We start from the raw sequence: 23382 nt of genomic DNA, 5'->3' as shown, positions 1-23382 counted from the left end.
CCGATTTGTTCCATGAGAGATACACCAGTAAGGATATTTTTCTTAAAGTGTATGTGTTTCTGCAGCAAATCACAAGTGAACTGTAAAAGTGGATTGTCTATTTCTGGATGACTTTGGGCTTGTACAATAAAAATGATAAATATGAGTCTTTATCAACCCATACACTCACTGGTCACTTTGCTAGTGTTCAGTTGAACCCCCTTTGGCTTTCAGAACTGACTTCATTATTCAACAAAGTGCTGGAACAATTCGGCCTATTTTGACATGATAGGATGAAACAGTTGATTCAATCTCCCATACTACCATATCACAAAGTCACTTGATTGAATCAAGATCTGGTGACTGAAACCAAGAAACTGGTTTGAGATTATTTTAGCTTTGTGACCCAGTAGAAGCAGCCGTCTCTGATGCTTGCTTCATAAAGGGATGGACATGGTCAGCAAATATTCATCCAAATGTTGCATTAAGAATTGAGACATTTCAGACCAGGCAACTTTTTCCAGTCTTTTGTTATCCAATTTATGTGATCCAATGTGAAGAGCAGCCTGTGTTTCTGCTGCTGTAGCTTGTCTGCTTCAAGGTTAAACGTGCTGGGCATTGAAAGATGCTCTTCTGCGTTACTTGGTCGTAAAAGTGGTTATGTGAGTTACTTTTGACTTCATATTAGCTTAAAGCAGTCTGTCTTTTCATGACATCAGCAAGGCAGTTCCTCACAGAACTGCTGCTCACTGGATATTTTCACTTTTCTGGACCATCCTTGGTAAACCCTAGAGATGGTTGTGTAGGAAAATCCCAGTAGATCAGTAGTTTCTGAAATGCCTAAATGACCTTTCTTTCTTCATTATGATGGTCATTTACAACTTCAGCAGGTCATCTTGGCGATCTATACATGCCTAAGTGCACAGTGTTGCTGTCATGTGCTTGACTGATTGGATATATACATTAACAAGGAATTGAACAGGTGTACCTAATATATTGGTAAATCAATGTATAACTTCTTTTAGCATTTGCTACTTAACCCATTCCCAGCCACCAGGCTCACATAATTATAGGCTCAGTATAGGGGATGCCCCAAACTACCAAACCCATGAATCCCAAAGACTTTACTGATACAGATGAAACAACAAGATACTTTTAGCACAATTTATTTAATTCGAGAGAACCATGATGACAGTCATACACATTCACCCGATATAACATTAACATCTAGCGTGAAATGCAGGGCCCTGATAAAACGTGAAACTGCATCAATGGAATCAAATAAAGGTTATCCAAGGCCACTTTAGAAGACTCATATTTATTTTAAGCATCTAGCTCGCTACACAGTTGATCTCATACACTTTCTAAAATACATCTTTCTGTCTTAAAAAAATAAACTTCAAATCTTATGAAATATAGCGTTCAAATCCCTCTCTAAGTACAGGCCTTATCAAAAATAAAAGTCAATCCATGCACATATGGCACTGTTATGTTTATATTTTACCAGTTCTCACCACTTCAAACCAACTACAGACGTGTACATACAGACCCCCCCAAAAAACTGTAATGCTGAAAATGAAGGCTTCCTCAAACTAAGTACTATTCATGAAAAACCATGATTTAAAAGAGTTCAGATTCAAATGCAATGACATACCATAAACACCACAACAAGGTGAATATAGTGTAATATCTTACTGACCGAACGGTGTATAACATTAACATAAATCAACAAGTCAAGGCAGAAATCAACACCAAAATCCCACGTTGAATAAACCATTTTTTTTAGATTGTCATTCAAAATCCAGAGAACGTGTTTCCTACCCTAACTGTTAGACACAGTGGGGTTTCTTGTAATTCACAGTAGTAAGACAAGAATAGATACGACTGAAAACAGGCAAATTATTCAAGTCTTTTAAGCCTTTTTAAAGTTTCATTTGTGCTTCCAGTCATCCACATGAAAACCCACAGCAACAGTGCCATGATAGAATGACTGAATTTGGCATAGTTAGATTTTTTTAGGGTCATCCATAATGTATCTCCTAATGACTATCAACATCTATTATTTGCAGGAGATTTATTATACCTATGCAAGCATGACAATAAGAGACCCATATAGTTTTATATCACAGTCTGATAACGCTACACGAAATGAAGATGATCACTGATTATTGAGTGTTTCTGGGTGATAGGCCACCGTTTGGCTCATGGGTTCACAAACATGCTAGAGACGATGGAAAGGTTATCGACATTTTACGTGTGAATACTCACATACCCCAAAATTGGTGTTTACTTGTACAAAGTATTGACAACCTCATCTGTATAAGGCAAAATAAATAAATAAAGCTGTTAACTGGGAGCCTCATCACCACCATCAACAACAGCTTAAAAGACTCTTTTTATGTTTGACTACATTTCTGTAATTGGTGCAGCTCTTGTCCACAGGTTTAGTCTCGCTTTGTTCCAAAGATCTGGAGGAAAAAGGAGAAGATATAGATGATATCCAGGTAGATGTTGAGAGTGGCGAAGACGTATTCTTCTGGACTCATGGTGTACCGCTTGTTCCCCATAAGCAGTTGGGTATCAAATGCCAAAAACTGCAACACATATTAATAATAATTTTTAAAAAAGCAAAAACAAATAACTCAACTTTTATATTGTTCGTAGGCACCTACTGCATGTGTTCTATTAAATGTGACTGGGCCTATTAGTAATAGCTCCTCTGTATTTATATGCTCACCATAGTAAACAGTATAGCTCCCAACACAGCATAGACACCATCCAGCCAGGGTACCTGAATGACACATACTCATTTATTAGTTGTGATTCCATTTACTAATTTACAACAAGCAATCAGCTGAAATACTATTATATTTTATTATATGTTCTCAATTTGGAGTTGAGTCTGTATTAGTTTGAAAAAATGTACTCATTTATTCATTTTTACTATTTTAAATACTGTAGATTTAAGCAAAAGCAAAACAACAAGCAGCCCCATTTGACTACTGTATTAAACTGCTAATTATTAGTTATTTATTGTTTTTTAAGACACAATGGTTAGGCAGTCTAAAAATACGTCGAGAAGATTTTTTTACTAGAGTCAAAGGATGTCTGAGAGTTAGCTATACTGCTGAAAATAGCAGGTATCTACGTCATGCAGAAGGGTGAGGACATTTTAACAGTGTGCAAAACTCCTGTCAAAGCAAAAGGTGCTTTAAAGAATCTAAAATGTGAAACTATTTTTTCCACGTGGTTCCACGTGTTTGTAATCTCTTCAGTAGATTACTGTTCTACATGACAGAAAATAATAACAACTGAAAAAACCTTAAATGAGAAGTTGTGTCCAAATTTGTGTCTGGTGTCTTAAATCCCGGCTGTTCTGGTACAATCAGCTAACTTGTGTTTACCTGACAGAAAAATGATGCGATTATTGGATTAGTTTGATCACACTTACATATTGGAAAGGGAGGACAAGGGCCAGCACCAGGCCAGAGATGAACATCACCGTGCAGAAGACAAAAAGCACACCTTGGTATGAGGTCACATCAAACTGCAAAGAAGAAAGCACATCAAACCAGACATATGTAAGTCAACATGTAGGAAAAAGTGATTCAGGGAAGTTAGATTCACAAGTGCACAGAAAGAAGAACATTTTGGTTTTCTCACCTTGGTTTGAAAGCTAAAGACTGTGACCAGGAGACAGACTGCTGCTGTAATGCCCAGACACATCACCACTGACTTGGTGTTATAAAAGCTGTTAAAACAGCAAACGTGTAAAATGTTATGCAATCGTTACCACAGGGTAGGGGTTCAGGATACCTAAAAAGCACTGGCACAGATCGGATTATTCTGCTAAAATAAATAAAGTATGCTAACTTTAAACTGACATGCTGTAAAGAAAATACACTGCTGGCTATAATTATTTGAATATAAAATCCATTAAGAAGACAAGAAGACGATCTAAAGAAGGCATGCAAAATATACCTGGACAACATTCCTGTCATGTAGGAGAGTGAGAGAGTCTGTAACATAGGACAGTCGGAAAATAAAGGCATTATATGCGAATAACAGCATAACAAATAACATCACCTTAAAAAGAATCTCTATATATTTATTGTTGGATTTCCAGAGTTAACTTGCAGGTCAACTTTTAAATGCACAAAATAATGAGTTATATCTTACTGCTATAAAAATAAAGTTCAAAGAATCCCATCGATGTGGAAGCAAGGTCATATTTATTAAAAAGATAACACATATCAGCCATATACTTACGAAGATGACAAGCAGAATCAGGTTCCATGGAAACTGTCTCCTGTAGAGGTAAACAAAGACCAGTGTTTCAATATTTGATGGGATTTAACTGTTTCCATATGATGTGCATTTCCTTTTTGATAACTTCTGCCTCACCTTGGTGTAGAGCAGCAAGACAAGGTCAGATAAGTGACAAAGAAAACAGCGCTGCAAACCAACAAGAATATTGTTTGATACGTCTTTAGACAGAAACGACATCAACACAAAATAAGTGTACACTTCTGAGGGATGGTGTTACTTACTAAGAGGCCCAGTACCACCCAGGATTAGTCTGAATGTAGTCCTTCACAGGGTCACTGTAAGAGAGTGGCTCAGGTAAGTGTGCTACCATCCGAGGCTTGTACAATTCAACATGAGAGGATACTGCTTTCACCAGACGCTCACCAGAATGTGAACAGAGCCACGATCGCGAGAGTAACCAAGAGCTGGATCATCAAGATGCTGTACACCTTAAAAACGAAAGAAAGTATTTGTTCTATGTACTGGCCTATAAAGTATATAAAAGCACTTGATCAACACATTATCAGTGATGCGCTGCATTCACAGTCACAGTGTTATTCATACCTTTCGGATGAAGACCCTCCTGATGTTGCGATCATCCCAGTTGAATTCTGTGAGCATCTCAACATCATTGTAGCAAGGAGCACTGACGCCTAAAGGGATCATCACAACACATGTTTTAGACAATATTTACTTATGTAATCCCATCACTACCACATGAATTCAACACCTGACAAATATTTTAAAATGTAAGATGAAGACTCTTTAAGATGATTTGAGGGATAAAAAGCAGCCATACCTGCAGTAGCTTCCTCATAGCTCGGAGGTGCAGGCGCCACCAAGGCCTCTCCACTGGAAGAGCCGTTGGTGGTCTTGTTTGCAAGTGCCAGCTGGTTGGATACAAGATGAACACTTTGTTATCTTCAACTTAACACTTTGATTTCAACGAATAGCAAACCATTTTTTTTTCTGACTATCCCCTATGTTTGGCCTCTTTATTTAATATTAAATCTTGAGTGCAAATGGTTCCATATCTGGAATCACATATGACTGGGGTAAAGGGGTTTTAATTTGTAGTTTTTAATGTCAACAAAATACATATATTGATATGAAAGTGAGGACTTTGTTGTACTATACCAGGATGAACTGTGCCAAAGATTTGGAGTAATGACTAAAGAAATATATAATGATAACAAAAACATAAATAAATATTGTTTATAAAAATAGTAAACAGCTATTATCAACAGCTTATATACGTGTAAAACTGTTCACTTTCCCATTAAAGTTTAATTTGGTGCTTTAAATTTAAATGAAACCTCAGCTCATAGTACCGATGATCTAACCCTCAGCTTAAATAGCAGCTGCTCTTAATAATTAACACTTCACCGGGCACGTCGGGCTGCCTTGTCACAATATCAGTGGGGTACGTCAAGTTTTAACCCTTTTTTAATTTTAATAATTGTAATTATAACGAATTACAAAAGGTTTTGATCGACAGATTTACGCGCATGAAGCCTTCAGCTGTCAAGATCTGTATTTAAAGATAAGAAACACCCACGGGGATCATTCGTATCTATATCGTTAGTCTGGAAAATATAACAGACAGGCGATGTTAGAGTAAAAAGATGCACAGTGTTAAGCTTAAAACAATAATAATCCAGAATCCTCAATGACTGATGTAACCGTCTGGATGTAACCATGCAGCCAGGTCTACACAAATAAAGGTTGTCATGGTGATGTGACGCATTTGCTAAAGCATCACTTACACGGCGCACAAAATGTGAAAAATACTTTGAATATGAAAAGAAAAAAAATAAATGAAGTAGATTAACTTCTCACTAATGAGAAACCCCACGCGCTCGAGTCCTGCAGAAAATGTGATGGCGCAAAATTAGTTATTCAAGTAATTCTATGATTACTGAAAATGACGAGTTTCATCTACAAGTCCGCATTGCCATTACGCACCTGATAATAATGGGACTAAATTGGGTAGGCACTCACATTAACTGTTAAGAAAATATTCACAGTAAATACATTAAAAAAATGTTGATTTCGACGTCTTAATTAAGTCCTAACTGAATAGCGACATTAAAGCTCATACCTTGCCCTGCGTCATGATGCCTGTGTGTTGTCCGGCAGTCCCGGTGCGTATTCCAAACACACAATAGCGCGGTGGGCTCTTCTTTATTGGGATATTTCTCGGAGTCTGGCAAGACTAAGACTGACAGCTGTGAGAAAGGACTGACTGATGTGGTCTTCTCGCCTCTTTAGACTGAATACCCAACCTCTGACGATACAGTGATGTAATCCAAAAACAAAGCTCAGACTCGAGCAGACACCCCCCTCCCTCACCCACCCAGAGATGTTCTAGCAGCATCCAGATGAAGTTGCACCATAGAGAAACGCTGGGACTGTACCACAGCACCGGGGAAAATAGGGAGTACGGATCTCTGCATGATGCGTTATGAGGACAGAAGTCCAGACGAATCTGGAAATATGGTCTGCAGCAGAACCAGGACAGCGGGGGTTTGCAGGGTACAGCGACATTTTCAGATTTTCAGTTAAGATTTTCTTTCTTCTTCTTTCATCTGAATGCTGCCAAACATGCTTTTAGTCAACATCTGACAATGACATTCAAATCACACCATCAGTATTCTTAACAGTTAGTTAAAATGATTCTGAGACTTTTTTTTTAATGAAGAAAACTCAAATCAAAGCGCTTTCTTAAAAACATCAAAATAGACATGTTATATAATTTGTAATAATGATTTGTAAACCCCTGTTGAATAAATGTTATAAAAACAACCATATGCCACAAAATAGAACTCCCTCCCAAAATAATTTAACATATTACAAACACTTTTATTTAAAAGTGTAACACAAAGAGCCATATAAAGAACATCAAAACAGAGCATTTTGCAGATGACACAGGAAAGACATTCAAAGTAAAGCTGCTGCTTGCCTGGTTTAAAGGACCCCCCCCCCAAAAAAAAAACACAAAACAAAAACAAAAACAAAAAAAAAAAACCCAACAAAACAAAACAAAACCAAAACAGATCTATGCTCAACATACATACAGGAGCCAATGCACTGCGGAAGAAATAAAAGAAATATAGTAGACACTGACATTCATTTACTAGTCTACTTACTAGCCATCACCTCATTTCAAATATCCATTCAGGTCTATTAAGTAAAATCTTTTCAGATTTGTCTTTAAGCGTTAGGTGAAGGCTCAACATCACCAAATCTTCTTGGGATTCTGTCAGGTGAAATCCCTACAGACAGAAACACTTCATCTGGAATAATTAGTGGACTGATACAAAAAGTATCAGCCAAGTTTTCAACAGTTTAATTGACAAATGTTCCCAAAGACATTAACAAAAGTCTGGAATAAGGAATTAACATGACATAAAATGTAAAACATTTTTACCAAAACACCCGACAATTTCATTCAACTCTGCTTTTGGCAAAATGTGCACCTAAAAGTAGTCTGGTCGAATATGATGTCTCTAGGTTCAGTTAGACAAAACTGAGATAATCCATTTTAAACCAGACAAGCAGGAGAGGACATGTGGCTCATCGACTTACATTTCCCATTCTGCTCTGTTTCCCTCCAGTCTCAGATCTGTGTCATTTCTACCCAGGGTGAAAAGACTGACCACAGCCATCAGAGCTGCCAGCATCATGACGGCACAGCCTCCAAACATGTGTCTGGTGCCCCCACCACCCTCCCCTCCACCTGTTCCCGATACCTCCCCGTGGAGGGCCAGCAGCCCTAAGCAGGCCAGCAGGTGCAGAGGCAACCGGAACCAGGCCAGCACACCGGCCCGCTTCTCCTCTGGGATCACCCTGCCCTGAAGAAAGCTGACAGCAGGGAAATAGAGACCACAGGCCAGCTCCAGGAGCAGGAAGGCCAGAAAGGATTCATGAGGTCTAGGTTGTCCTGGGGCAGTGGAAAAGGTTAGCATAAAAAAAGAGAAGAAGGCCATCAGCACAGCAAGGCAGAGTACGTGCCCAGGCTGTAGACGGTATTGGGTTGAGGTGGCTAGGCGGTATAGCGAGGACCCAACCATGCTGGCAGCCATCAGGCAAGAGAAGACTATTCCTAAAGGAGGCCCATGAGGGTCCAGTACTGGGGTCCACAGAAAAACAAAAATGTAGAGGACACTTTCAAACAGAGCCTGGACTCCCCCCAGGAGCATGACTCTCCTGTCTGACAGTAGGCAGCGCAGCCCCTCGTGGCAGCTGCGTGAGAACCGTGCTTTTGCAGACAAATGGGTCACGCCTCCATTTGGAGTGCCAGTGAGCAGAGTCTGTTTGTCTACTTCAGGAACCCCTTGAGCCTCTTCTTTGCCCCAGTCAGTCAGGACTACCCAGCCACAGCAAGCCAGACAGGGGACTGCCAGGAGAAAGGGGGCTACTGGCCCAAGGTGGAGCCACTCAGCCAGTAAGTTAGCCACCAGCCCTGCACCCACTGCGAGTCCGTGGTTCCAGGTAGCAGCTTTGGTGAAGGTGCTGGGGATCCACTCCTTGGGAAAATCATGGACATCAACATGTCGGTGCACGTACCAGGCTTCAAATGCAGTTGCTAGCAGGGATGTAGACAGGCCCCCCAAGATGCGGCCCACAATCAAAACAAAGTAGTCTCTGGAAAGCTTGGTGAGACAGCAAGCAGAGTATGACAAGCAGAACAGAAGACAGGTCTGCCTGCGGCCCAAAGCCTGAGGGAGCCAGCCTGCAAAAGGAGCAAAGAGAACACAAGAGGCCAGACCACATACATACAAAATGGCTATTTGGGATTCCAGGAAGCTGTAGTGGAGGTAAAGTTTGTAGAGATAAGGACCCTGGAGCCAGTCTGCCCACAAAGCCAGAAGGTATGCCCTGAGGAATATTGTCTGGAAGCCACGGAAAGCTGGGTTGGCTACAGCTGTAGGGGTGGACTGAGGTGGGGTGACGCGGCGTGCCGTAAGCTCGAGGCCAACGCACAGAGCAAGCAGGAAAACTATGGCAAGATACGCTGTCACCAACATGCTGTCATGAAATGCTCCCACTGCAGGTCAAAGCTGAGGTCTCGGGGGATTTGCGGCACTTTTCTTCCTGTTTCTCAGCGCCTGCGGACAGACAAAGTGGCCAAATTATTACAGACGAGTGTTCATAAGTCAGGAACTCGGCATCTTCATTCTTACTTAACTTGGAAAAAACCCCAAAACATTTTGACAACTCAACAACAACAACAGCTCCAGGTAGATATGGCACCGTAACTACAACGTCAATGATTAAACCGCTAACTTACGACAATTAAGTCGCTCAAAACAAGCAGATAATGATCAGCAAACAGATGTACCTGCATGCTATTATTATTTAGCTAAGGCTAGCCTGTGAGCTAACCTGCCACTAATATCAACAGCTCCTGCTCGTGCTGGCTTTCCCCCCGTTTGCTCTATTCCATCATTTTTATGTGACAGAGCTTACCGTAACGTTTAACTGTGGTCCCATATTATTATTACTGAGGCGTAAAACGATGATGGCATGTGAAGCGATTAAGTGACAGCAAATGATACGTGGAAGTGAGCACTCGCTAGCACACCATCCGCTTCCGGGATCCGCTGTACATTATTCTACCAGAAGGTGGCGCCCTTACTTCACTTTGTTGGGGAGAAGGTTGTTTGTGCTTCAAGACATCTTGTATTGCACATTTATAATCTATCTTTTCCATTGCAATTGACAGTCTACATAGGTACTATAAAGTTGCTTGCAGCATATTGTAATAATAGCCTAATTTATTAATGCAGTCTGCTAGCAATAAATTATCTAACGTTCACATAATTGCACAATGTATAAACTAGGTTAACACACTGACAGCATACTGCCAGTGTACAGTGTTGCACAACTACGGGCCTAATTACTCAACATAGCCTATGTTTTCTTTTCTAAACTGATATTTCCCCTACAAATGTTTACAAAAAGGACACAGAGGCAGAATAATACATAATTCAAACTTTATATCATTGTATCATTTCTATTTAGGAAGAAAAAATGTACAAAATGTACAAGATGTGCTCAATCAGCCATAATCAAACAAGCAAACAGTGAGATGACCAATCAAATTAGATCTCTCACCCAAAAAAAAAATATTTCTTGTGTTTGTATGACAAACATTGGGGCCAGAGGAAGGGTGCATGTGGAGTGAATGCTGGTGATTTCAGGGATTATGCTGGTTCGTTACATCATCTAATATAGCAGGAGGAGTGTCTAAGCTGTTTGAGAATCCCTACTACACATTCTCCTGAGCAAAGCTCCCTTGGCATAGCCAGATCCCCACCAAATACAGGAAGGTCATTACATTCTTCTTCATTACACCAAACTCATATGTCTGATCCATCAAATCAGTTCAATAATCGATACATCAACATTGGGTAACGTAATATTTACAGCAACAAAAAATAAACACAGGAACTACAAAACCCCATGTGCACTCCATCAGTATAGATGTGATACGGTACAGTGACAGACATTATGTTTTTGTGAAATAATATTATAATCGTGCTGTCTTATCACGATGACACATTTAAATTCAAGGTGAGCCAAATGTTTTCTGGAAGGTTAGTCAAAACTTAGAAAGAGACTGCATCCTGTGCAGGTTAAAGCAGGGATCCCATTCCAGTACTAATGCAGATGTTTGTAAAACAGTGACACACAAGTGCCTTAACATTTCAGGTATCACTATGTATTATATACAGATTCCCTTTTTCTTAAACACAAACTGACACATGGTCAATCATCACCAGTGGTCCCTAAGTAAAAAATGTTCATATACAACATCCATCATTTAGCGGCTGCTTAGTGATGGTCTGTTAATACTGTATGACCTGTGGAATAAACAGAAGTGAACTGGCTTTTATTCTTAAGTATACAGGATATAATGAGCAAGTGCACAAATGATTTTTTTCTTTTTCCAAAACGGTGCTAGTAACTCTACACAATGATTTAATCTTTTTCTTTTTAACTGAACAATGTCTCTAAAGAGGTGTGGAGGTTTATGCGCGTACATGAGTTTGTTTTTATTGTATTGTGTTTTTTCCTCTCAAAACATTGCATGACGATCAACAGCAATTCAAAATATGTATGTAGCCCTCATTTATCCTTTTCAAAACAACACTCATCAGATTGCACAATTCCTTGTTCCTCAATATTGAAGGAAGTCCTGCCCTTAGAAGATAATATCTGTATGTGTGTGTGTACTGTGTATTTTTCTGTGTGAAATAGTTTTTTTCCTGTGCACTCTGTGAACGAGGGGACTTCTTAAGGATCAATGCGAAAGGCCAACAGTTTGTCGGAGTGCAGGTTGTTGAGGGTGCGGAGGTCTGGAAGGCGCAGGAGCAGCTTGGAGAAGAGGGTGGTATCATCTGGACGACGGCGAGTGATCAGCGAGCGCAGGGCGCGGATAAGGCCCTCCTGTAGCTGCTCCACGGCCCTCGTGTCCGAAATGCCGGAACGGTCTGAGGAACACAGAGGATACCGGTGTGAGTGATTTGAAACAGTTAGCACATTGTGGATTCATCATCAAACTGTCGCTGCCGTGCAGCGTTTGTAACTGTTGCTCTCTAACCTGCAGAGACCAGCACCACGGCCATGAAGAGAGCCATTTCATCGGGCTCTAGTCCCAGAGAACTCAACTTCTCACTGAATTCAAACATTGCGTCCAGCAGAGAGCCCATGCCCAAGACGCGCAAAGTGGGCAGCGGGTAAGTTTGGCCATTCAGGAATGTCACTGTATGCTCCCCAGCATTGAACAAGGTGCAGAACCTCACCATCAGAACCTTAACACGCAAGAAATGGTGAAAAAAGACGAGAAGAAAAAGATAAACGTGAGACAAATGCTTTAGCCAAGGACCCATTATGATGCATTTACGATTAACAAAATGTATAACTGAAAGTGTATGTCATTACCTGGAAGGTGCCTGATTTTAGCAGCATGACCTGGTCCTGTTGGCTAAGCTCTTGAAATCCTGGGATGCCTTTAGCAAATTCTACAACCTCCTTGACAGCAGGGGTGAAACACTGAGAGAAAGACTCCCATATCTCCTGACTTGTGCGTTCTGCCCCTGACACAGGGCACGCGTTGAGAGGACAGGCCTTTGAAAAGACAAAAAGCATCAAGTCATAAATAGCTTGTCGAATAATGAATCACACAGCAGTCCTAATTCAGCGAGCGTTTTGTACTTACCAGCACTTTAGCTCCTGAAGCTAACTTCCACGGGCAGGAGGGCTGATTTTGGGTACTGCCAGCAGTGCGGAAACTGTCATGATTGGCAGAGCTTCCCCTTTGAGGTATTGTAGCATTTGACTTGTTGTGATTCTGATTTGATGACACTACATAGGTATACCGATTGCTGTCCATATTGTTAAATGCAGGTTGGTTGTGATTAGAGGAGACTGGGCATACACTGGCGGGGGTAACTGGGCAAGACTGATAACTCTGAGCTGAGGAGGGGTGAGATGAGACTTGAGGAAAATTGCCATCCTGAGAAAAGGGAGATGTGTTGTTGTTGTTGTTGTTGGAGATGATGTTGCCTGACTTGGATGCTCGCTCCTGGTTGCTGCTGTTGCTGGTGAAGATGTTACGATAGGCTCTGGAAATGGCTCCAATGGCCTCTTTTGAGGTACCGTCGTCTGTGCTGGTGGGATTTTCCCTCACTGAAGGGGAGTCCATGTCCATGGCAGCCGACTCATTTAGGCTGTTCATGTAGCTCTGCATCTCATCCAGAAGTCGCTGCTTCTCTCTCTTAGGGATACGGCCAAAACGCACCGCTAAGGAAGATACAAGCAGGTTAGGTTAGGTTCCTGTCAGCGACACACGGGCAATCACAGTAAATGTTTGTTTTGTGCCCTGCTTTTCATTTCTCCGTTCTTGTCTTTGTCTAAATAAACAGTAATCCTTTTTCTTATTTAGTTTGATAGATTTTTTTGTGTGAAATGGCAAAATTGAAACAAAGATCAAATACGATAATCCAAATCACCAGCTCAGCAACAACGAAAGTTACAAATGAATTTATAGATTTATTCATTTTTATCAAGAGATCGCAGCTTAACATGCTTAAACTGTTTATAGTGATTTCAAGGTGAATCACACAAGTGGGGAGATGAAAATTTCCTTTTCTTCATCCATACCCCCCCCCCATCCCCCTTCTCACAGTAACCATCAGCTGGAGAGGCTATTTATAGACCCCCTGCTGCCATCTGCCTCATCCTCTCCTCTATCCACCACTATCGTCTTCCTCTACTGCTCCCTCCCTCCATTTGTAAGTAGGGCAGTGGGGCAACATCGGCATGATGTCACTGGCACTGAGATCGTGAGAAGGAGAAGTATGAGAGTGGTGGGCTTGAAGAGTTGAGGAGACAGAAGTGAGAGCATGAAGAAGACTGACACGAGGGATGGCGATGCTGGAAAACGACCGTGTGTGCGTGGCGCTCCTGTTGTGCAGTCATACTGTCAAACTGTGAGGACTTGCCTCCCTTTTGGGAACAAAAGTACTCATCCTGTAAATCATATAATTATAAGGTCAAGATTTGACTAAGGTGAAGGGAGGATTAAGGTCTGAACCGAGCAAGCTGTGGTTCTTGTATTCTCTATTCTGGGTAGTGCACGTCACCAGGAAGCGAATGCAAGTGACGAGGTGTGTGTTAGATAAAAATGGTACATCTTCAAAGACTTGAAAGTAGAGCACACGCGATTTCTTTTATAAAGCATATAAGTGGTATAGTGGTGTATACGTATATGTATTTATATCTATTTCAGTTGCATACTGCATACAACCACAATTTAGAATAAAAAGCAGAATGACAATAACTGTGCAAAACTGAGCGATGAAGAGTAGTTGTAGTAGTAGTTTGCAGGATATACTAAAGAAGCTTTTGTAATCTGCAGAGTAACTTGATGAGGATGTGGCCAATAACGTAACACGAGCTTAATCCCTGTCATCATGGTTTAAAAAGAAGCAAATGCACACTGCTGAGCTGCGTATGCAAATTATGTTGAAAGGCATTTTAAAATCTAACCAGATAGAAACTTTCCTGTATTCTGTCTGATTACGGGAAGAAAAGTGTGCCACCATGCCAACGGACTGCAATATTTGCCGATATTGCAGCGCCAGAGTCACACAGCTGCCTGGTGTGAAATCAGGGTGTACTATTTATTGTGGGCTGCAGTCAGTTGCCTGCGGTTTTCCTGTTTTCGTAATGCTTGAAACTGAGCAAAAAGGGGTTTCTAGGTTGTGGTCCTTAACGCATTCAAAAATCTCCCGTAAGAGGGTCAACCTGAATGTTCATTTTGCCACCGTCTTTTTTTCTTTCTTTCTTTGCTGTGCACCAAAAGTGTCAAGCACATGCAGAAATAACACTAACCTCTTTACTAGATTAGGCAATGCAGAGTACTGGAGGGTGGAGATAAGCAGAAACCATACTGAGAGGAAGAAAACAGGCAAACTACACCAAGTAGGTCATGATGTATGAGTACACTATAGGGCTGATTCTGTATTGTTTTTCTAGGTCAGCCCAACTGTTTTCTTAATTTGTGGTGATAGGTGATCAATCACTGTTCAGCTATCAGAGCCAGAATGAGGTGAAAGGAGTGTTACGCCTGAAAAATCCTGTCATAACGATGGTTTCTGCATCCCTTGCTTAATTGTTGCCCTGTCCCTTATTAATTGCAGTAAGATGTTCTATGGGCATACACAAGGTAATCACGTTGACCCTGTTCCAATTTCCTAAAATAATTCCTGTGTTTGCTGCAGTTTTCCCGATGATAGATAGCTTTAGGGACTTCAAGGTTCCTCTACTCATAAATCACTGTCTGAGGGAGAGATGTAAGGGGAGCTGAGGGAACATAGTGGGTACATATCAGGGGGAGGGGCTGCACTGAACACGAGCATAGAGGTAGGTGTTGGTGGATGCTGCAAAGGGCAGCAGAAAGACACTTAGAAACTTAAAAAGAGTGAAAGCCAGATGGTACTTAGAGGCAGTGCAGTGACAAAGTAGGAGGGCAAGACAGGTGCAAGTCTTCCTACAAACTGAGTGACTGAGCTACTGGCATGATGACCTCAAAAGTCTTCCCGCATTACATTTTTCACTCAGACCTACATATCAGTACTGCACCACTTTCTGTGTGCCCATTTCCCTGCTGCTTTGGCTAATCAGAGCACTGTGGTATTCTGGCAGAAGAGCGAGAGGAGAGATTTCAGTAAAATAAAATAAAAATATGTCAGGATGTCTCACCATCTCTTGACATGCCAACAGAGAGGCATTTCTTGAAACGGCAGTGCTGGCACCGGTTCCGGTTCATGCGCATGATCAGACAGTTCTCATTCTTCACGCACATCTTGTAGTTGATGTTTTGCTGGATGCTGCGTCGGAAAAAACCCTGACACAAACAGACATGTTTACATATATACCATGTGAAACCAGGGCACAAAAAAAAATCAACACACATATGAAATATTCCAGTTTTTTTACATTTCTTTCTGATTGTTGCCTTACCTTGCATCCCTCGCATGCATGCACTCCATAGTGGAAACCAGATGCAATGTCGCCACAGACTTTGCAAAGCAAGACCATTCCACCTGTCTCTGAGGAAGGAAAGTGAACTGTGAGATAAGCTGCAAAAACACACACATATGCATATGAAGGAATAAATATTTATGCATATCGACAGTTAGGAAAACTTACTGGTGAAAGTTCCCGCGAATCCGCATGGCCTTTTCCCTGCAATGGGGTGTGCATAGGAATGCTGTGGAGTAGCTGCTGGTGTTGAGGGGCCACTATAGACCTCTGGGAATTGGAACACCAGTTTGGAGGATGGAGTGTTGCATCCAGCTGCCCTTTGTTTCAATGCCCCGATCTCCGTGAAGGTAACCTCCTCTGGAGATGAGGGCTGGGAGTGTGAAGAAGGTGATTGTGTCTGGTATCCACTGGAAGGGCTGCCGGGGCTGGGACTGGCACTGCCAGAGGAGCCAGCATACAGGATTACTCCTCCTGAAGAGAAAGAATGGAGATGTTCACATAAAAAGAAATATAGCCTTGTTTAAATTTGGCTGGATTAGATGATTTATAAATTTTAAAAAATGAATCTGGCTACCCATAATTGCTTAAAAAACCTGCAGGGCTACTTTATAGCTGTGGATGTGTTGTGATGTAATGTTGCACAATCTGTGGACAGCGGATTGAGTATCTGCAGCGACGTTGCTGCATGCTGAGTGTAATAGGCGTAATGGATAAAGTGGGCGCTAAAAATACTGCCGATGGCACAGCAACGAATCAGAGAGACGTGCGCTAGAAGAATCACTTAAAAAAATAATTCTTGCGTCATGCAGTCTTAAAGCACCTGTAAATATTAGCGGATTCTTTTTTGTCATTCAACTGTGGCTGTTTCCGAACTTTCTCTCTCTCTCGCTCTCTCACTTCTAGTCAGGCGTTGTGGATGAGCGGAGACACGACCTCACGTGTCTGCGGGGTCTGCTGCCTCCTCCGCTCCAATAATAGCCTCGCTCCCCTGGCACCGTGCCCAGCGCCAGCTAACAGCACGACACCTGACCGCCGCCTCACATGCGTGGACTCCTGACACGGTTACTGGCCGAACCAAATCCGCAGTCTCGTGTTGAAATCTAACACAATTTGAAGTCAGATGTGTGTTTATAAACATACGCGGAATGGGACAGCCCTCAACCGCCGCCACCCTCACTCACTGAGCGTGAGGTAGCAGCGAGCCTCTGCTACTGTCACAGTAGAAGAATGTGAGTCACGTTTTTGTTTTCTGTTTTGTTTTTTTGTGCAAAGGTAAAACCTCGATTTTGCGGTTTGGACTGCCGTAATAACAAGGCAGTGTGCGGCAGAGTCGACTAGAGACACATTCAAGATTACAAATTAGGCTCTGTACGCACTTATTTCAGTATTAAAAGCAGTCTAAAAATATGTTTCCAACTTAAAACTCTTTTTTTTTTCAAACTTGCACATGCAGCTGAGAGTGGCGCGCTGGTTTCGCTGGATGCGCCTGGAGACCGATCCCTTTGCTGCAAACAGCATTTGTTTAGCGCAAATGTTTTGATAATCCTTCCACCAGCACGTGTTGGAGGATTTGTTGACTCATGCCAGAGTCATAGACAGATCCAGCAGACCAGACCTGAGCCTCACCTCCGTGTGAGCCTACACGCAGACAGTGAATGCCCAGCCCACGCCGACTCACTCCACCCAAACACATTGCACGTCCACCTGAAGACTCACATGTACAGTAGCCTTGTGTTTATGAATGACCCCCTCATGAGCCACTGTACTGTGAACGCTGTTAATGAATAATCCGTTTCTGCTTTTGAATAGTGGTGCAGGAAGTATCCAAGTGCTGCTGTAATTCATTTCTGTTCTACACATAGATTTTTATCTTTTAAACAAAACTCTGTCTTTCATCTTATGCAAATAGTCCATTAGGAGGCTTATTAAAGATTTGTAATACATACAGGAATGTATTGATCTACTGATTGCAAACACAGGTAATGCAACTCCTGCAAGGCTACATGCCACATTAAAACACCTGAACCAAACTCCAGTTTTGTCTGATCCTGTGCCTTGCACAGGATTTCCCACGTACTCAGAGGATTTCCATGCACCTTGCTACAACGTGCACAAGACTCCCACAATTCAGGTCAACGCAGACAGCATTAATTGAGGACGCGGTCACTGCCCATCTTAAGTTTAGTGTACCCGTGCAAACGCTAATCTGCCTGGGACCAGAAAGCAGGCAGAGAAACGTGAGCACTGGATCCTCCACAGGCGGTCTCTCTCTCCCTTCTGTTTCCCTCTTTATCTCTTACTTTCACTGGCTGAAGTGGATAGAAGCCACAGTTAAAGTGACTACAGTCATTATTTTCCCCTGGGGGGAAAATTTATAAATATAGATCCTGACTTTCTGGGAAAATATTATTTTTTTTATTAGTATTATTCTATAACAGAAAATATGTAGGTCTCTGCGGCCAATGAAATGAGTTGAAATGAGCTGAACACAGTTTCTACTTGGGTTGTTTGCAGAAGACTTTGTTACCTCGGGCTCGTGAAAGTAGGTCAATATCGCAGGAACTTGATAGAATTGTGTCTATGTGCCTCTAGCATCTCTCTCGAAACTGGTGCCGCATCACGCAGCAGCTCTGGCTCATGCAATTAAGAGGGCGAGCTGTATTAGAGTATCACAGTGGGTGGCTATGGCCTATTTTAGAGACCCCAAGAATATGATTCGTCGTGTAACATCCTGTCTTGTTTCAGTCTGTTCTGTGGTCTCGATAAAGCGTCGGTTTCATTGCTATGCAAGCTTACAGCATTTTAACAGTCACGTTCCACTCCAAACGCGCGCTGAATGCACGAGTGCCCTGAACCGATGCGTCGGGGACAGATGTTGCAGAATCCAAATCGACTCAGCTTTGTACCACACTGCAAGCTCGCACTGATTTAAATGAAAGGAGGGGGAGGGGGCGGTGTTCAGTAGAAGCGAGTGGTGCATGAGGCGGGGAAACGTGACCAGAGAGAAAAGAGTTAACGTGTGGAATTGCTGACCCACTGACCAAGCTCTGCCTCACCACCACCGCAGGCGGCATCGTCAACACAGAAGCCTCCGTGAGAGCGGGGTAGCGGCAGGAGGAGGGCCCGGATATCTCACGCGTCGCACGCGGCTCTGCAAGGGAAGCCACGTGAGGAGGGCTTTTTGACGGGGCTTTCACCGGGAAGATGTGAAGCGTGCGCTCCAGTCGGGAGCCAGAGCTTCTACAGTCCGCCAGAGGCTTATAATTAAAGAGCCAAATTAAATAGAGCAGCATGTTATGCGGCAGGGTGGTCTGACCGCGCACCAGCGGCAGCAGCACAGCCGGGCGGTGCAACTAAGTTTAAAACAGTGGGGCGAAAACTGTGTGTCAGTGTGTGACCAGACCAAAGTATGGGGAGAAAATTCGCGTGAAGATAGAAGCACGTTTAATTCAAAACCCATCTGTTTGTGATTAGTCGTGCCCTGGCATGTTAAATGTAATTGTTTGCTTTTATTTGGCTGAGTCTTCATTTATAACCAATCAGAGGACTGGTTCACTTGTAACTCAGGTCAGCTGCACCACTCAGCATCTTCCATTCTGAGTGGTGCAGCATACAGGCTGCTGACAAGAAATTGGCCTATATTGTGATAGGGCTACTCATACTTTTGAGGACACAGGTGTCTTACTTTGGGATACACATTTTTTGAAACGTCTTCTATCCTATTTATATGGCCTATTTCCCCCCCATACTTCAAAAACAATGGGGTTGGATTACTATCTAGCAAATGTTTAAGCACTGAGGACATAATGTTGACAAAAACGGGGCTTTTTGTCTGAATGTTTGTGCCAGTTAGTCAGCCTTAGCACCAACGCACTCTTTTACAGCCAATGGCGAAAAATGGTTTGAATACTTTAATGATGCTGAAAATATTGCAGAAGATCTCCAGCAGGGGTGTGCCAGAGGACGATTTAGAGAGGAAACTAAAGTCCGTGAAGTTAAGCAGTGAAAGGCATAGAACTTCTTCTTTTTCTCCAATTTTGCTTACACCACCTGGTTATCATTTGACGGCTAAATGCGAGCAAACATTATAGCTATGTACTATTATAGTGCTACAGAGCTGTCATTGCAGGTGTCATAAAACGTTTTCTGACTTCCACACCCTGGTCCAACTGCCTTTTTAAAAAAAATGATATGCAGTACAAGCTGATGTGAATACTAATGCTGATAGATACTTTCCAATGCGTTCCCAACCATTTGTATGTTATTATATGCTCCAAATATTAGTTTTTACTGATTTATATTTCCCCAATAATTGGCCCTGTGTAACCTGTTCCAGCTGACTGTAGCCTACTCCCCTACATTATGTTTACTAGTATTACATACCAAGCCTGCTAAGCTATATATCTTGTATTTGGGTCTATTATTTGAGTTATAAGATCTTTTATGTATGAATAAATGATTGCATTAACCTTTGGGTGAATGCCTCCTTCACATGCAACAACTCACTCACTCAGTCTGTAACTCATTCTTCAACAGCCTTGGCAATTGGAGGCATGTGGTTATAATAATGTTTATAGCTTTGTTTAGATGACTGAACTCATAAATCGAATTATGTTTGGTCCCAATAACATTATTGAAATATTAAAGGTTAAGCCAATGTGGTCACCATTTAAAGTAATAAGGGCTACAAAATGAGGATAAAAGTGGGATGTCATTAAAGACGTTTTATTTTATTAATTGAGCATAAATAAATAAATAAACAGTTAAATAAAGATATAAAAACTTTTGGAAAAACCTTCTGCTTCACTGCTTCTGCCTCTTGGACAGACAAACAACACAACCCAGCACCCCAATCTTTGTTTTTATCGGCTGAGTAATACTACAGCTAATATATGATTATTCATCTATTTACTCTGGCCCACTTTATCAGTGAAATCTCAAAGTCATAACACAGTTTCCAGATCTATTGCACAGGGTGCGCCCATCACCTGTGCCAGAACGTGACCGTGGCTGTTGTAAATGATTCACCGTCAATTAGGAGAGGGGAGCAGAGAGCATGTGCACCCTTGACTGATCTCGAGAAAACGCTGCTTAATACCACTTAACGGATAAAGGTCCTTCCATTATCAGCCTTTATATTGTAGGCACTCCAGCAATGGCTTTGATAAAGGAAACCAGGCACGCCCCCTACGCCAAACAGTGTTTTTCTGCATGATATGACAGGGCTGCAGTTTAAATTCTGGCATGACAGATTATGATTACAGTGCCGGCCAACATACTGTAACTCCACGTGAGTTTGTTTTCGTGGGGAGAAACAGGAAGTGGCCAACCTCCCTTCAGTCCCGAGCGGCTCACCTTCCCAGGCGTTGTTGCGCTTGGACATTTGAACGCAGCACAGCAACGTCCTGGTAGCTTTGCATGAAGTTTTACTTGACCTTTAAATTCACAGTCTTAATTAAAACCACTCAGCTCAGAAATGAGTAAAATACAAAACCCTCAAAATGATAGTTTACCCACTTGTTGCTGCATGTAATTATAAAAAATCGCCACAAGTAAAAATGAATGAATGAATAAATAAATCAGTGGTTTGCACAATTATTAAATCAGTGGGATGTCGCATTTCTGTGATGTATTCATTTAAGCTCTGCTTCATTTCAATCAAAATCAGCTCTGTTTTACACTTAATAACACATTATGGTCAGAATTGCTATCGTTTATTGATCGCAACATGAATGAAACATCAATCAGTCATTCAGTTCTAACTTTTGTCATAATCACCATCGCTAGACATTTGCAGCACGCCAAACATAAAATAGAATCTTACCACCGCCGGGGCTGTTATCCATTTCTCTCTTGTGGATGATTAAATCTCTGGATAAACTTGATAGCAGACCTCCGTGAATGTCACGTCGCTAGACTGGAGCAAAAGTCTTTTAAAGGCAGGCGAGAAAGTCAAAAAAAGAGTTTTGCGCAAAACACCTGCTCCATAGAGCGCAAAAATAGGAAGCACTGATTGGAAAGAGTCCAGTGCTGGTGAAGTTGTTGCTTTTTCTTCTTCTGTAGGTAATTCAGTAGATGGCACCTCTTTTCTGTTAGATCTGAATTAGTCACACTGGTCTCCACCAATGACACCTGGATACCTTCTGCTCTCTGAGTACTGCACCTCTAGCTCTAGCGCGCGTGATGTTGCACGAGCGAAGATTAAACTATTCTCACGAATTCCAGGAAAGTGGAGTCAGCATATCCTTGAACACACTGTCGGACTTGACACAAGCTGCACACCCACTGATACAAACACCCACATCAATCACGTTGCAGGTGAGTAGGAAATGTGACCGCCTTTTCCGTTCTCCCCAACTTGTGTTGTGGCTGTTTGTGTAGGATTTGGCTCACTCTTTGTATGTAGCGGAGTCCCGTCTCTCCCTCTCTCTCCTTCACGCTCTTGTGCGTTTTCATTGGCGGGGATCCGGGGCTGAGGGGAGTTTGATGCGCTTATTCGAGTGTGGTGTGTGTTCAGTAAAGCCACGCTACATGTGCGCGGTGCATGTGCCGGAGAGAGCGCTGCCCTACTGATACACATTTTATGCAAAATACAGAGCGTGCGGTGAGGAGGGATGGAGAGATTGGAGGATGGAGCACATGGACAAGAGGCGTGGCTCACCGTGACTGCTCTGACAAGCTGCGCCGCAAACGGATGCTAAACACCGAGACATGCCAAACCTCATGCAAATGCCAAGTCCAAAGCGCATGTGCCAGGGGAAAATGTAGACGCGCGAGTGGACTTATGAACAACATGCTCATTGAGGAGACCACGTGCAAACACAAAGCATTTGTCAAAATTGGAATTTCAGCAAAATGTGGATCCTGTGCGCTTGTGATAGGCTATATTCGCGTTTTTTTTGCACGTGGCTTGCGTGTGAGGGTGAATTATTGCATCAATGCCTTATTATTGTTATTATTAATAGTTAAAATAAGTTTCTAAATTGGTTGGGGACAACAAATTGTCGATAGTGCAGTCTTTGAACATTAGCTGTGAACAAGCAGGCGCATATGGAGATAACTTGTGGAAAGCGCCCCTCGGTGGCAATTCAAAGCATCAACGTTTAACAAGTGTTTCAGATCACAAGCACAAATGCACGTGACTCCCGGTGATTCCACTGTGTAGAAAACCAGCCGTTCTACTTTAAAAAATGCCGCAAACACGTTTTTATTATTTGCTTAAATATCTAAAGTAACCCTAGACATAGGCTAATTTTAATAAAAACAAACAGGTCATCAAGTCAAACAAACATTTACTTTATTTCTAATTCATTCTTAATACTCCTACTACTACTACTACTACTACTAATAATAAACGGATTTATCATGGATTTTATTATAGGAAGAAGTGTCTTGCTTTAACATGTAATGAAAATTATTTGACTATTTTGCTAACCTAAAAAAACCCTTTAGTCTTTCTCAGCAGCCAATCTACTGAGTAAATTGTTTTAATGGCCCTATTAGACTGAATGACTCTATTAGCCCAATAAGGAGAAT

General features: G+C 42.0%; 3 protein-coding genes across 3 annotated transcripts; all 3 read right to left on the bottom strand.

Moving 5' to 3' along the window:
- Positions 1-1135: 1135 nt before the first annotated feature.
- On the bottom strand, positions 1136-6637 carry LOC102784507 (protein lifeguard 2-like). The gene is made up of 12 exons (XM_006785654.3): positions 6389-6637; positions 5087-5177; positions 4852-4940; positions 4672-4736; positions 4530-4583; positions 4384-4434; positions 4249-4288; positions 3961-3998; positions 3643-3730; positions 3431-3526; positions 2717-2770; positions 1136-2573 (listed from the first exon to the last, which is right to left on the bottom strand). Exons 1-12 carry the CDS (start codon positions 6401-6403, stop codon positions 2424-2426), a joined length of 831 nt encoding a protein of 276 aa, XP_006785717.2. The 5' UTR covers positions 6404-6637; the 3' UTR covers positions 1136-2423.
- Positions 6638-7354: 717 nt separating this feature from the next.
- slc61a1 (solute carrier family 61 member 1) lies at positions 7355-9886 on the bottom strand. The gene is made up of 2 exons (XM_006785655.3): positions 9760-9886; positions 7355-9398 (listed from the first exon to the last, which is right to left on the bottom strand). The coding sequence occupies exon 2, from the start codon at positions 9315-9317 to the stop codon at positions 7872-7874; it is 1446 nt and encodes a 481-aa protein (XP_006785718.1). The 5' UTR covers positions 9318-9398; positions 9760-9886; the 3' UTR covers positions 7355-7871.
- Positions 9887-10348: 462 nt separating this feature from the next.
- Positions 10349-22212, bottom strand: nr1d4a (nuclear receptor subfamily 1, group D, member 4a). Its single transcript, XM_006785656.2, has 8 exons — positions 21671-22212; positions 16012-16317; positions 15823-15911; positions 15562-15706; positions 12515-13098; positions 12238-12423; positions 11897-12107; positions 10349-11786 (listed from the first exon to the last, which is right to left on the bottom strand). Exons 1-8 carry the CDS (start codon positions 21690-21692, stop codon positions 11590-11592), a joined length of 1740 nt encoding a protein of 579 aa, XP_006785719.1. The 5' UTR covers positions 21693-22212; the 3' UTR covers positions 10349-11589.
- Between the last annotated feature and the right edge of the window lie 1170 nt (positions 22213-23382).

Source organism: Neolamprologus brichardi, chromosome 20 (assembly GCF_056152115.1).
Source record: "Neolamprologus brichardi isolate AB-2024 chromosome 20, ASM5615211v1, whole genome shotgun sequence".
In the NCBI taxonomy this organism is placed as follows: domain Eukaryota; kingdom Metazoa; phylum Chordata; class Actinopteri; order Cichliformes; family Cichlidae; genus Neolamprologus; species Neolamprologus brichardi.
The sequence above is the reverse complement of the archived record's forward strand: the minus strand, read 5'-3'. Positions and strand labels throughout refer to the sequence as shown.